Genomic DNA, 14,674 nt, shown 5'->3' on the forward strand with positions numbered 1-14,674 from the left:
AAATTACGGCTGCAAGAATTATTTCAAATACGTACAAATATCTAAGAGGTTTTTTCCACTACTGGTGTCTAATGTATCAATAAACTGATAAAGGGAACCTGTCACCAGGTTTTCCTAATATAAAGTACGGCCACCACCTTTAAAGTCAATTTTACAGCATTCTAGTAAGGCCTGTTTCACACTTCATTTTTTTTGTGTGTCAGTTAAAATCTGCCAAAATGGCAGAAAGCGGATCCTTTGCTAACTGATGCCACCGGACCGTTTTTTTGACGGATCCGATGAATGAAGAATTTTAAAGGAACCGCAGCCCGAGGAGAGGGAGAGAGGGGAGAGAGGGGAGAGAGGGGAGAGAGGGGAGAGAGGGGAGAGAGGGGAGAGAGGGGAGAGGGGGGAGAGGGGGGAGAGGGGGGAGAGAGGGGAGAGGGGGGAGAGGGGGGAGAGAGGGGAGAGGGGGGAGAGGGGGGAGAGAGGGGAGAGGGGGGAGAGGGGGGAGAGAGGGGAGAGGGGGGGGAGAGAGGGGAGAGAGGGGGGAGAGAGGGGAGAGGGAGGGGAGAGGGGGGAGAGAGGGGAGAGGGGGGGGAGAGGGGGGAGAGAGGGGGGAGAGAGGGGAGAGGGGGGAGAGGGGGGAGAGAGGGGAGAGGGGGGAGAGGGGGGAGAAGGAGAGATTTTTTTTTTCCAGGCGCCAGAACAGACTTTAGGGTTAAATTTCAGGCTGAGTGAAGTCTTTCGGGCATGCGCAGTGCGAAGTGCGGATCCCGCCGCCCGAAAAAACGCTACATGCTCCGTTCGGGCATGTCGGCGGACGGCAACATTTTGGCGGATCCGCAAAAAAACGGATCCAACGGATGGCCGTCCGTCAAGATCCGCCGGTAATGTAACTCAATGGGAAAAAAAAACGGATCCGCCAAACAAAATAGCGGATCCGTTTTTTTTTTGCAAAACGGCGGATCTTGACTGATGGACAAAAACTGAAGTGTGAAACAGGCCTAAGCTGTATCTATGTCCTCAAGCCCTTCTGCATAGCAAAAAAGAGAGCTTCTATTATACCCAAAGACTGCACAGTCCGGTTCGATAGGTATCTCTGGTCTTGATCAGGTACCTCCTTTCTCCCTACAATCGCTGTGCTCCTCCTTGCTAAACGTGGATGATGCCTCCTATTTCATCCGCACAGTGTCCCCCAATCAAGCTTCTGCACAGGCGTACTTTTTTCTGAACTGCTGAGAGCAGCGCAAAGTATTATAGTGCGCATGCGCCAACTTTACTTCCAGGTATTCCGTGTTCTTTGGCCTTTCCTGGCACATGCACATTTACACCATTTACACCTTCAGTGTGTGGAGGTCAAACCTGAGATGTCTGTGTTCAGACCTGGTTGGCCTTCATCTGCACCTGCTCCATCTGGCTGCACGGGAGTGATGCAGATATGCTTCAGGTATGGATTGCATTTGATATGGTCTTGCTTTTAAAACATTTAGGAGGCCGCAATGGCACAGTGAATAAAAATGTAGAGTAGGACCCCCCATATGAGATTGCCTTGGCGTGGCGGGGTGGCTCAATATATTGATCAATATTTTGCTAAATGTCTCATTTTGAATGCAGTAAGATATGTGCATATGCACCTCATGTTATGCGTTCTGGCCACTGGCAGTGCTGGCTCTTCTCTCTTTTTATTGCAAATTGGTTTTGTGGCTGACCACCACTGTTGCCGTGCACGCTGGGTCATGTTCGCCATCTTTTCTGTGTTTATTGTGATTGATCTAGGCTGCTGTGCACACTCACGGCAGCCCCGCCCTGCCCCAGGCTTTATTTATTTTTGCATCCATGTCTGAGCCTGCATTGCCCTTCATCTGTGTTTGCTGGTCAGGCAGTGTGTGGAGGTCAAACCTGAGATGTCTGTGTTCAGACCTGGTTGGCCTTCATCTGCACCTGCTCCATCTGGCTGCACGGGAGTGATGCAGATATGCTTCAGGTATGGATTGCATTTGATATGGTCTTGCTTTTAAAACATTTAGGAGGCCGCAATGGCACAGTGAATAAATAAAAATGTAGAGTAGGACCCCCCATATGAGATTGCCTTGGCGTGGCGGGGTGGCTCAATATATTGATCAATATTTTGCTAAATGTCTCATTTTGAATGCAGTAAGATATGTGCATATGCACCTCATGTTATGCATTCTGACCACTGGCAGTGCTGGCTCTTCTCTCTTTTTATTACATTTACACCTACACAGCAGTGGAATTGGGGGACACTGTGTGGATGACATAAAAGGCATCATCCACATGAAGGAGGAATGGAGGAAGGCGATTGTAAGGAGGAAGTGGACCGCACTGTCTTTTTTGAGCTATGGAGAGGGGATTGGGGACAGACATGCAGCATACTGGAATGCTGTAAAAGGCATTAAAAGAGGTGGCTGTACTTTTTATTGGGAAAACCTGGTGACAGGTACCCTTTAATATTAGATGGTTATAGCCACAGAGATTGGACCTCACCAAATAGACATTCATGGAATATGTAATAGAAATAATGTTGATAGCATACATTGTGCAGAATACTTTAAAGGCTCTAAAGAATATTGTTAATTGCGATACAAAAACATTTTCTTAGAGAGCTGATCATGACATTATATGTTCGTCTATGGCTATGAAGTACAGGTATCGTGAAACGACCATCCAATTCACTGTTCAAACATGTTCGGTGTTTAATAAGAGTTGGCATTGTTTTCTATGCTTCTGCCATGTTTAATAGGTCAGAAAAAAGTAAGGCACGTTATGGCAGGTAAGGCAAAATGGTAATGCCACCGCGCGGAGACGGTACGTGCTAAGCACTATTGGTTATTAGAATACTATTTTAGTTGGAAATGCAATAATCTCTAATGCTTCTTAGTTTCTACCCCAAGTGTAAACTGATGTACATACATTTTGCCGGTCTCCAGTAAGGTGAGCGAACTCCACCATTTCATTTCCAAACTGACTAAATATCTGAACAAATTCTTGAAAGCTGCTCACTTTCTCAAGATACTCCATGGTCGCAAGAACCTGGAAGAAACAAGCAGATTTATTCGTTTATTTTGTATCAAAGCAGTCCACATTCCTACTATATGTCACCTGCCAAAGCTTCCAGCCACAAAGTAAAATCATTTAGTAAAACGGTGTCAATTTTTTGGGTGATAAAATGCATCCTACAAAAACCCGATCATTTACTCGGAAATAATACATTTTTATCCTCACCATTGTCAGATAGGGAAAAGCATCACCAAACTCAATCACAAGGATGGATTAATGATCTCTGTCAGGGTTACACGTGATCTATAATATGTGAAGGATATTTTGGAGAGATTTGTTTTGCGATCCCAGTGGGGAAAAGCAGGTTAAAAAGGTTCTTGTACAAAAAACCCCCCTCTAAACTGAGGTGACAGAATAAAATAAAAGGGGCTTAAGGGCTCATGCATACAATCATATTGAGGATCCATATCACATGGATTTAGGAATAGTGACTGCACTTTTTTTTTTAATAATGGGACACATTTTAACACGAAACTATAGGTTTTTTATGTGCAGACTACAAAATACAAAAAAAATTAAAAAACACAGCTCCATGTTGTGCTTTGTCATTCAGCGGCAATACAAAATAATACTGGCCACATACAGTGCCAGCATTGTGGAAAATCACATTTGCCTTCAAAGGTTTTTGTGGTTTTTACTTTACTTTTTGCTACTCATTAGATTTAATATTGATTTCAAGACTAAGAGCTCAATTACAATCCGTCGACATTTGATTGAAAATAGGCTTCCAAAAGAGAAAAGGATGTCATACATACTCTGCTTCTCGCTATGCATTCATCTAAAGTCTGTAAATACAAAGGGAACTCTCACATACATACACACATAACACATCCAATAACCGGTCAATGCATTTGACTGTTGGACCGATATCGGTCACCATTCCTTCTACTATATTGAAATGGATATATTACTCGGATGCCATTTTTTAGTGCTTGTAAAGCCTTGTTCAGACATCCATGAAATACTTAGATTGAGCACATGCCCATTATAGTCTATGGGGCTGCCCACATGTCAGTGTTTTTATGCTGAATACTTACCCATGGAGAGATGTCTGATTTTGTTCTGAGTCATGGATGAAAAGTACTAATATAAAACTTAAAATTACGGCCAGCACATGGACGCAATCCAATCTGTATGATGTTCATGATTAACATTGAAATTAATAAGAGAAGGCTTGTAATTTATTTATCCATAAGTGAAAATCACTGATGAAACTCTGATGGTAAAAACCAACACACTGACCAAACCTGATAAAATGTATTACGGAAACACTGATGACATGTGTACAATGAAAAAACCTGAATGTCTGAATTAAACCTAATAACACTAAAGTGCCCTGAAAACTGACTGCAATCCGATTAAGGTCAAATCCAGTGTGCCCAAACACAACAAACCTTTGCTAAGTACACAGGAGTTTCCAGAAAGAATGCTTTCATCACATGACATCTTTCAGGCGCTAAATGAGCAGAATAATATATAGGTCTGTGGGATCAAGATTCAGTACAATTTGGATGTTATTCATGGAAGTATCTATTGTTGTATGCATAGGAGTCCAGGGGATGGTCTTATAAGTGATTGAGAGCTATCTCTGCATGCTCAGTCATACAGGCAAGACTGTCAATCACTGAACAAGACCTCCCACTTAACTCATATGCGTGCAAACACTCAAGATTTCAGTGAATAAAATACAGGGATTTCTGAAACTTTTGCTACAAACATGTTTAATCACTCTGATCTGCTCCTCCTGATCTATAACATCCTGCCTGCGGATCAAATACCATTAACATGACAGCTTCCCTTTAAGAACTATCGATCATTGCATAAAACATAAGATCACTGGTTGATGTTGAAGTAGTGATTAATCCTCTAACAGCTTCACAGATTATAGCAAAGAATTTAACTATGTTTTCTGGAGTCACTAGAAATCTAGTACAAGCATAAATGCAGCTTCTGAATCAATAGAATCCTGTAATAAAGTATTATCCAATCTGCAGGAACAAGGTTTCTGTGATCCCCCTCACATATCCAACAGCTGCAATCAATAGTCCAGCTGGGTAATGTCCGTGTATTAGAAGGGGTATCCCTGCGTTCAGCTCTCAATGAAACAGCAAGTGGCTTTAGGCTGCCGTAAACTGGGTTATAGTAAATTAAATTACAGATGAAAGTAGATCTGCTGTAAGCCATATGAAGACTTTTATTAGAACAATCCAAGAATATACATGACTTGCGCCTTATCAGGGTTTGGCCAGAATTAAGTTTAGTTTACAAGAAATGAGCGGCAGTACTAAATGACTACCGATCAGCAACTTGTTTGCTTCACCTGCTACAGTTGACCACGTTTTTGGGTTCATTAAAAAAATGTAGTTTCAATGAATAAAGGAAACTTGGTTTCCAGAGACGAAGCCATTAGAAAATGGGTAATGTGTGCAGTAAGAGACATGGAAGTGCCAATGATAGTGCACACAGATGTGGGGCAGGTGGAACTATGCCTGTTGCTGAAGCACAAGAAACACACCCATACACAACACATAGCTTCCTGTCCCACTTTGCAGGGAGGAACATTTCTCAAGCCACACCAGTACAAAGAAGTGGTCGGCTGGATAGCAAATAACGCTTCCAGCTTGCTTCCCAGCACCACCTAGTATTCCACACGGTCCGGTCTCACCAGTCAACAGTCTGGATCACTTAATCCTCACTCTGATCCTCCTCCCCCCACCATGTTGAGTCCCAGGAAACCAGGGATCACACACAAGGAAACTTAGAGGAGCTCTTTAAAACATAATTTATTGATTGTGGTCTCTCACCCTGCATGTTCCAAGAGGGACAGGAGGAGATGCTATGTAGTGATGCACCAAACTTAAGAGCAACCACAGTCAAAAGAAGATTACGGTGGGGAATGGCAAATTATGTCTAAGGAGGCAGATGATGATGAGACACAGTTGCCGACAAGTCAAGATGATGTTAAACCATCAAGTCAGGAGGACCAGGGTGCGGCGGTGGAAGACAAGGTGGAGGATGACTAATTCAACAACCCGACCTGTGAAACTGGCATACATAGTGCGGCCAGCAGTGCTGAATGGGAGAGATCTGCAGCACCGAAACAGGAAGGGAGTGTCATTGGTGTGAACAGAAGGAGAAGGTGGGCAACTGTTCAGTACAACACAGACACTCGTGAATTTCTTCGTCAGAGAGTTACGTGTTAGTTAGGAGTCTGGGACTTTTTTTTTTTTTTTTTTTAAAAGAGTTCTGAGAAAAAAAATGGTCATTTGCAGCGTGTGCCATGTTAAGATCAGCAGGGGCCTGATCACTAAAAGCCTAACCAACACCAGCATGATCAGCAACATGTCATATAAGCACCCCAATCGGAGGGCTGAATGCCTCGGTCCACAATTGGTGCCAGCGGGTGACACCATTGCCTCTTCCCCTGTGATAGGTGCTTCCCAATCCATGAAACTGCCTCCCGCCCTGCACATTCTGAGACACTTCCAAAAACTTTTAACAGCACAGCGTTCAGCTGTCCCAACCCCAGGTATTGGAACGGAAGACTTCCATCAACGCATAGCAGCAGCTGTCCGTCGGTACTCGATTTCCAGCCGCCACTATTTCTTCCAGTGTGGCGCCCTTGCGTTGTGCCAGCATGAGTCCAGGAACATCACCCGTGCCCTTACCAACGCAATTACTGAAATTGTAGACTTAACGACTGACACGTGGTCAAGTGCTTGTCGCCTGGAACTCTACACTTCCTTGACGGCATACTGGGTGAACATTGTGAAGGCTGGGGCCGAGTCCCACCCCAGCACGGCACATGTGCGACTGACGCCAAGGATTCCTGTCCCTTCTTCTATCAGGGTTTCCTCCACTTCCTACACCAGTTCCTGCACCCACTCCTGGCTCCTCCCCAATCTCAGAGCACGTCGTCCACATAAGCCGGTACCTGGAAGCTATGCATCACCGCCTCAACAAAGCGGCAACGGGCTCTCCTGAAGCTAATTTGTCTAAAAGACAAATGGCACTCTGCTACAGAGCTATTGAAAGGAATAACAGACCAGACAGATCAGTGGCTCTCACCGCTGAACATCCAACCAGGCATGGTAATGTACAGTATGTGATAACGGCAGTAATCTGGTGGCGGCTGTGAAGCTTGGCAAAAGCTCACACCTGTACCATACTTGGCCCACATGCTAATCTTGGTGGTTCAGTGGTTTCTGAAAATCTACCCAGATTTGCCAGAGCTTCTGGTCAAAATAAGGCTATATAGCTGCTGCCACTTTGGCAGTGCTGCAGCAGTGTACTCAGGTGCCAGCTCACCAACTGGTGTGCTACGTTACCACGCGCTGGACATCCACACTGCACATGCTGGCAAGGCTTTGTGAGCAGCAGAGGCCAGTTGTCGAATACCAGCTCCAACACGACTGTCGGGATTCTGGGCAGCCTCTGCACATAACAGCTGAAGAGTGGGTATGGATGTCTGACATTTGTGTGGTTCTCCAACACTTTGAGGACTGCACAAAGACGGTGAGCATCGATTACTTCATAATCAACACAACCATCGCGCTTTGGTGCCTACTTAAACAGTCGCTGCTCACAATTAAAGCTGAAGCTTTGCATGCGTACCAGGTTAAGATGGAGGAAGACATGAGACAGAGGGATACTATTCAGGCCAGCCTTATCTCATCTGCTCAGAGTAGATGTGGTAACAATGAGGAGGTGGAGGAAGAGGAACAGGTGCTGGTTGCTAGTGCAACAGTGCCTAGTATCCACACAAGCTTCGTCCAGTCTCTCCTAGTTGGATGGGCTGAGGAGGGGAATGTTGATGAAGAGGGGAAGAGATGGAGGAGGAGGAAGAGATGGAGGAAGCGATGGAGGGAGAGGAAGAGGAAGAGATGGAGGAAGAGGAAGAGGAAGAGATGGAGGAAGAGGAAGAGGAAGAGATGGAGGAAGAGGAAGAGATGGAGGAAGAGGAAGAGATGGAGGAAGAGGAAGAGATGGAGGAAGAGGAAGAGATGGAGGAAGAGGAAGAGATGGAGGAAGAGGAAGAGATGGAGGAAGAGGAAGAGATGGAGGAAGAGGAAGAGATGGAGAGTAGTGGTCATGGTGGAGACAGGGAAGTGTTAGCTGTAGGGAGCTTGGCACATATGGCCCTCTTTATGTACAGCTGCCCTTACTGTGACCCTCACATTACATTTATCTTAGCCAAAAGAACAGTACTTGTTATTTATCCTGATAAACAAATGGTACAAGAAGAACCTTGTATCGCTCCTTCCTGAGGCAGAGAGGTCAACTAAAATGAAGGCCATTGTGGAAATACATTGAAATAATTCCCATCAGACAACGCTAATGGCAGGGGGCAAGCTTCCTTGCCCAACCAAGAAGAAGTGAGGGAGAAACACACTAAGTACAGCAGAGACAGGTGTTGTGAGTTCATTTTCCCTTTCATTACTGAGGCCCGAGGAACTCCCTCTTCTGGTAAAGAAAGGTAGTGAGCATGATTATCAAGCACCTGAGGCTGATGATGATGACTGGCTGAGTGGAGTTACTGACTGGATATAAGGCTGCCGACGCCCTTCTGCCCTGCGGGTGATTTCTCTGTGGGATCCTTGGAGACCAGTCTGAATTCCTGCTCCTCTAAAGCTAAGTTTGCTGCTCGGCCTTTTGCATTGGTGCTTTGACTTTGTTTTGCTTTGTTTTTCTGGATTTCTGCCATTCCCTGCTGGGGTGTGCTGAATTCCTTTAGCTCTGTCTTCTGAAAATACCTGAGTGCTGATTTAGTTTTTGAAGCCTAGCTGCTTCAGGGCCTTTTTCATATCAGCTTGTTGGCTTATGTCTTTGATAGGGTTTTGGCAGATTGCAGACAGCAGCCTTCCTGTCCTTTCCTATCTAGGTAGTTTTGGGCCCCGTCTTTGCTCAGTCTATCTTTCTGTCTGTGTTAGTGTTTTCATCTTGCTTCACCGTCATATGTTGGGGGCTGCCTATTGCTTTGGGGTCTGCTCTGGGGCAGTTTAGATTTCCCCTTTCTTTCTTTAGGCCTATTTAATTCTCCGGCTGTGATCGAGGGGTTTAGGGCATCGTAGGAACCCCCCACGGCTACTGCTAGTTGTGTTGATAGGTTCAGGGGTCTGCAATCTGATAGTTGCCAACTTCTCTGGTTTTCTGGACTTAGCTTGTATTTCTGTTTTTGCCTCCTACGGTAACTCATTCATAACAGACAGGCTTACACTGTGAAACATCTTGGCCTGGTCCAATTTCATGACACCCTCCCAACATCCGGGCCCGAATGACTAGGTATTTTTGACAAGGACGGAAGATTTCTTACAGATTGTCAAGCAATACCTGGCTGACCAAACCAATGTATTCCCCAAATCCTCTGCAACCTTCAACTATTGGGTATCAAAGCAGGACACCAGACATGAGCTGTCCCTCTATGCCTTAGAGGTGTTGTGCTGCCCTACCACTAGCGTCTTGTCTGGATGGGTTTTTAGGGCCGCTATGGGTGTGTGTGGGGGGGTGGTCATAACAGACAGGCGATTTCGGCTGTCAACAAATAATGCTGACAGGCTTACTCTTATAAAAATGAACAAAGCCTGGATTAGCACTGACTTTTCCACACCACCAGATGACAGCAGCACATAAAGTGTTTTTAATATTCAGTATTTGAATGAGGCCCACCAGTTGTTTCCGTCAAGGGTCTATTGATGACTCTCCTTGTAATTTTTTCCTGGCTTTGCACTTTGTACAAAGCCTTTACGAATGTAGTAGTAAATCAACTACAATTTCAAAATATTTGAATGAGGCCTGCCAGTTGTTTCCTTCAAGAGTCTATAGATGACTGGATGACCCTTCCTTACAATTTTTTTCCTGGTTTTGCACTGTATGGGAAGCCTTTTATGAGTGTAAAAGTTCCACAACTACGCTTTAATATTTTTAATGAAGTATTCCAATTGGTGCCTTCATAGGTGTATGATGACCCTGCTTGTAATTTTTGGCAGGCTTTGCACTTAGTGCAAACCTTTTATGAATGTGGCAGTACCACAACTACACTTTGTTCACAATATTTGAATGAGATACTACAGTCGGTGCCTTCAAAGGTGTATGGATGACCCCGCTTCTAATTTTCAGCAGCCTTTGCACTTTATTAGTCATGGAGTACAACTACAAGACAATTTGAACAGAATGTGCATGAGGTCCTCCTTTATGTCTAATACAGGGTGTATCAGAGTCCATCTTCCATCAAATTTTTTAAATTTTTTGCAGTTGTTACTTCCTTCATAAATTGCACTAAGATACCTTTTTTTTTTTTTTTTTTTTTTTTAAGAAATTTCAGTTCTGGCAACATATTTTCCTGTAAACTTCAATTGCTCTTTGATTTTGAATATTTTACTGTCAGTCTTTAAAGTGCACTAAGTGTGACGCCATTGTTCTCAGCAACGATCTTGGAGTCAGACATGTTTAATGGGGTCTTCACCATGTTGTTCTTCCATTCAGCATATTTTCTATCCTTTTCAGCATTTTTACTGCCCTCCAGACCTCCTTGTAGGGTGTGCCAGAAAAATGCTTGGATTTCCCATTGACTCCCATTATACTCATTACTCAAAAAAAGCATCTAAGCATTAGGAATTGATCGGTTCGAGTAACGAGCAACCAAGTAATTTAGTGCTCGCTCATCCCTAGTTGTAAACTTCTTGATTATGTTGCACACCGTGGAAAAACGAACATCAAGATCTCTGAGGATGGACTCGCAACCTTGAGGTTGTTCATATTGTTCAACAATTTTGGTTCTTGAGTCCTCAGACAGTTTTTTTCTTCTCTCTCTCTTCTCCATGTGGCACACACAGACACACAATACAAAGATTGAGTAATTTTCTCCTATTTTTATCTTGTTTCAGGTGTGATTTTCATATTGCCCACACCTGTTACTTGCCACAGGGGAGTTTGAATGAGCATCACATGCTTGAAACCAAGTTGTTTACTCACAATTTTTGAAAGGTGGCAATAATTTTGTCAAACACATTTTGGAGTTTTTGTGTGAAATTATGCCTAATTTAGCTTTGTTCCCATGTTTTTTATGTTGTTACAATACACACACAAAGGAAATAAACGTGTATAACAAAATGTGTAATTGCAATAATTTTCTGGGAGAAATACTTAATTTTCTAGAACAATTTTAAGGTTGCCAACACTTTCTGCCAAGACTGTATAATAAAGAACGTAATGCCAGATTTCCTCATCTTTTACCAATGCTCTATTTTCAGATATCCAAAGTGGATATTGGACAGTAACAGAAGCAGCACGTTTTTGTTTTATACAACCAGTTTAATAATCATGTTATAAAGCTATGATAGGCATGACACTTCTAGGACATTCACCATTTGAGGCCACTTTCCAAATAATGGGTGGTTTCTGATTGTACCCTTCACATTAAGTGCCAAGTGTAAAGGTGAATAACTTATTTCAGAATGTAGCATTATAAAAGTATACATTTTACTCTATACACCGGGGTAATGACTTTAAATTTTGCTCTGATATTGCTCTAATATTCCTCATAATGAAACATTATAATTTAAAAAAACCTAACATGGAAGCCAGGTCACTAATCTGAAAGATAATTGCATGATTGCTTGTTGACACAGTAAAAATGTAATCTGATGTCATCGATAACGCTGCACAAACACATCTTTCTTCTGCAAATGGATTGTGCCCATTAAAAGAAACTTAAGTACCTTGTTTCGGGAAGTGATAATTTGTTTAACGACGATCCTGTCTGCCAACACCAGCACCTTCGTAACTGAAGAAAGCAGAAGTCTAGCCGCTTTTACCACGCCAGTCTTATCTGTGAAAATGGTTACTTGCTCATCAGGGTCATGATGTTCCCCAACGTTCATATCTGTCAACTGAGCTATAGTTTCCCCTAATAAAAAAAAAAAAGAAAAAGAGAAAGAAAAAAAAAAAAAAAGAGAAGATGTTTATGAATTTACGATAGCAAATACAATTTTTGTTAAATCACATGCATTGTGAAGAATAAAAATACCTGCATATAACTGTATAAAGGCATCTGCAATAATCCTTGTAATTGTGCCATTTATTAGACGCATTTCTTCTCTAAATATAGTGTGGTTTGTGATTGGTACTTTCATAATAGCTCTAATTAAAGACCCCCATACACTGTAGACAGATGTCAACCGAATGATGGAATGGCCGATCATTTTGTTAACAGTAGTGTTAGCAAACTTGCTCAGATAAGGTGTTATCTGAACAAACAGAAAATCCCTCCATGTGTTGCAGCTGTGTAACATCCACAAGACATGCAGCAGTGGGGAATAGAACATAATATTTAGCATTGCAGCCTTGCAGAGCTGGGGTCCTGGGTTCAAATTCCACCAAGGACAACATCTGCAAGGAGTTTATATGTTCTCCCCGTGTCTGCGTGGGTTTCCTCCGGGTTCTCCGGTTTCCTCCCACACTTCAAAGACATACTGATAGGGAATTTAGATTGTGAGCCCCATTGGGGACAGCGATGCTAATGTGTGCAAACTGTAAAGCACTATATAAAAATAAAGACCCGTTGAAGCGCTTTGGTAGCGCGAAATGGCCGTTGTCAGCTGTTTTCTCCCCTCCTTTATCACTCCCCCAGCCGACATGTACAGCATGTATTAATAAACCCAGCGATATTTCATCAGCTTCAGGAGTGCGGTCTTTCTTTCTTCCTGGAAATATTATAATATTTGAGCACGTCCAAGATACTCAGACAACACCTGAGCATGCACAGATCAGACCTTTTCGCTCATCACTAGTTAGCAGCTATGTCGGCTGTCTCTCCCATACACAGCAGCGATCAACCTGCTGAACGCTTCTGTTCTCTTAGGGGATATGCACAAGTCAAATATTTGCTGGAGACATTTATGCTGCAAATCCTGAAGTGGTGACCGTGAAAACGCAGCATAAAATATGTGGTTTTTGCAGTGTTTTTTCCCCATTAATTAAAATATGTGATAAACGCTGCAAAAACGCTGTAAGAATTGACAAGCTGTAGATGAAAATCTGCAAGCCAAAAATAAGCAACATCTGAATGAGAGTTCAGAAGTCTCATTCACTTTGCTGGCACTGGGAAATCAATCAGTTTTTGTGACAAATTTGAATGGAAATAAAACACCCAAAAAGCAGCAAATACTTAACTGGTGAACATACCCTTAGATAGCAAAATGATCAGTCCCATAATTAAAGTAGAACATGCCAGATCATCTGTCGGGGACCACATACACATTAGACTATTAGGGGTTCCACCGAAGTTAGTCCAATGTCTGTGCATTCTCTTACACTAATTAACAACATGTATGATAGAAGTAGTGACTAGCGTTATATCCCCATTTATTTCAACTAAATTGTTAAGTCATAGTTATGTCTGTTACATCCACAGGCTGTTTCTGTAATTTATATGAGTGGACATCTCTTCTCATTCATTCCCTGTGTCGAAACGGTTGCTGATCATCATATAAGACCAGAGTTGGGATAAAGTATCCCCCTTTTTCTTAGAGGCTTACGGCACATCCAAGGATAGACTACAATGGTCTGTAATAGGAATACACCTAAGAATGTGCATCATTTTTTTTTTTTAAAAAGTACATTTCACAAAGAAAATGACCCATTTCAGTGGCAATATCTCAGTTATACACTATCAATTTTAAGTGAAGATACTGTATTTTGCTTGTGTATTTCTTGCAGGGCTATTTCTCCTTGTATATTCCTATGATGTCTGCTATTTTCTTGTAATAACACTGAGTTTCCTGTTTCCGCAGAGTAAAGTGAAAGGATCTCTCCCTGGGAAGCTTCAGCCTATTAGCTTCCAGCAGAGTTGTGTGTATTAGATGCTTCTGTTTAACTCACACACATCGACGTGAAATATTGCAAGTTAGACATCCCCGAACCATCAGAGCGTACACACATTTCCTTGTGTAGGCCTTTACGCCATAAAAAAGGCAATACGTATATTCACATTTGCTGCACTTTGATTATACCAGTTTTATTTTATATGTTGTATTTATTGATTGCTAGGATTAAACAGTAACTATCTGTACCATAAATATTTTATCAAACATTCAACATTTTCATGACCGTTCTTATCCAGCTACCTGTGCTCCTTCATAGCTAGGAAAGATTTGAGAGTTTAGGGGTTTAATTCATCCTATCATTACACACCTTTAGTCAAGGTCAACGTCCCTGTAGGAAACTGAATGAGTTGCATCTATGTCATTATCATGCAGACTGAAAGGGACTACAGAAGTCCAAACAATGGGACAAAGTCATCTTCAGCATCCATATGGAAGTATTTTCTTATTTTTGTTTTTACATAAAAATGCATTTCTAATAGCACAGACTAATACTTATGTATTATATCACAAGGCCAGCACTTGACCTTTGGCTGCCATAGCCATCATCAGCACCCTGCAGGAGCGGAGGATGGAAATGAGGTGAAAGAGAGCTCACTCCTATAACAGTCTAAAACTCCATCTAACAATCACTATTGCCCATAGCATCTAGACAATTCATCAACCAGAACAAATTGTGGTAAAGACACTGCTGCAGGAGATCGGTGGCTACCTTAATTATCACACCACCTACA

The 14,674-nt window shown here is 42.6% G+C and overlaps 1 protein-coding gene across 1 annotated transcript in view; it reads right to left on the reverse strand.

The window, feature by feature from the left end:
* CTNNAL1 (catenin alpha like 1) overlaps positions 1-14,674 on the reverse strand; it is a 288,515-nt gene that overhangs the window by 116,829 nt on the left and 157,012 nt on the right. Inside the window, exons 3-4 of the mRNA XM_073587855.1 lie at positions 11,778-11,965; positions 2,914-3,033 (exon numbers count right to left, since the gene is read on the reverse strand). Coding sequence (XP_073443956.1) covers positions 2,914-3,033; positions 11,778-11,965 — 308 coding nt within the window. The remainder of the gene's footprint in view (positions 1-2,913; positions 3,034-11,777; positions 11,966-14,674) is intronic.

Source organism: Dendrobates tinctorius, unplaced genomic scaffold (genome assembly GCF_039654945.1).
Source record: "Dendrobates tinctorius isolate UK_male_01 unplaced genomic scaffold, ASM3965494v1 ptg000102l, whole genome shotgun sequence".
NCBI classification, from domain to species: domain Eukaryota; kingdom Metazoa; phylum Chordata; class Amphibia; order Anura; family Dendrobatidae; genus Dendrobates; species Dendrobates tinctorius.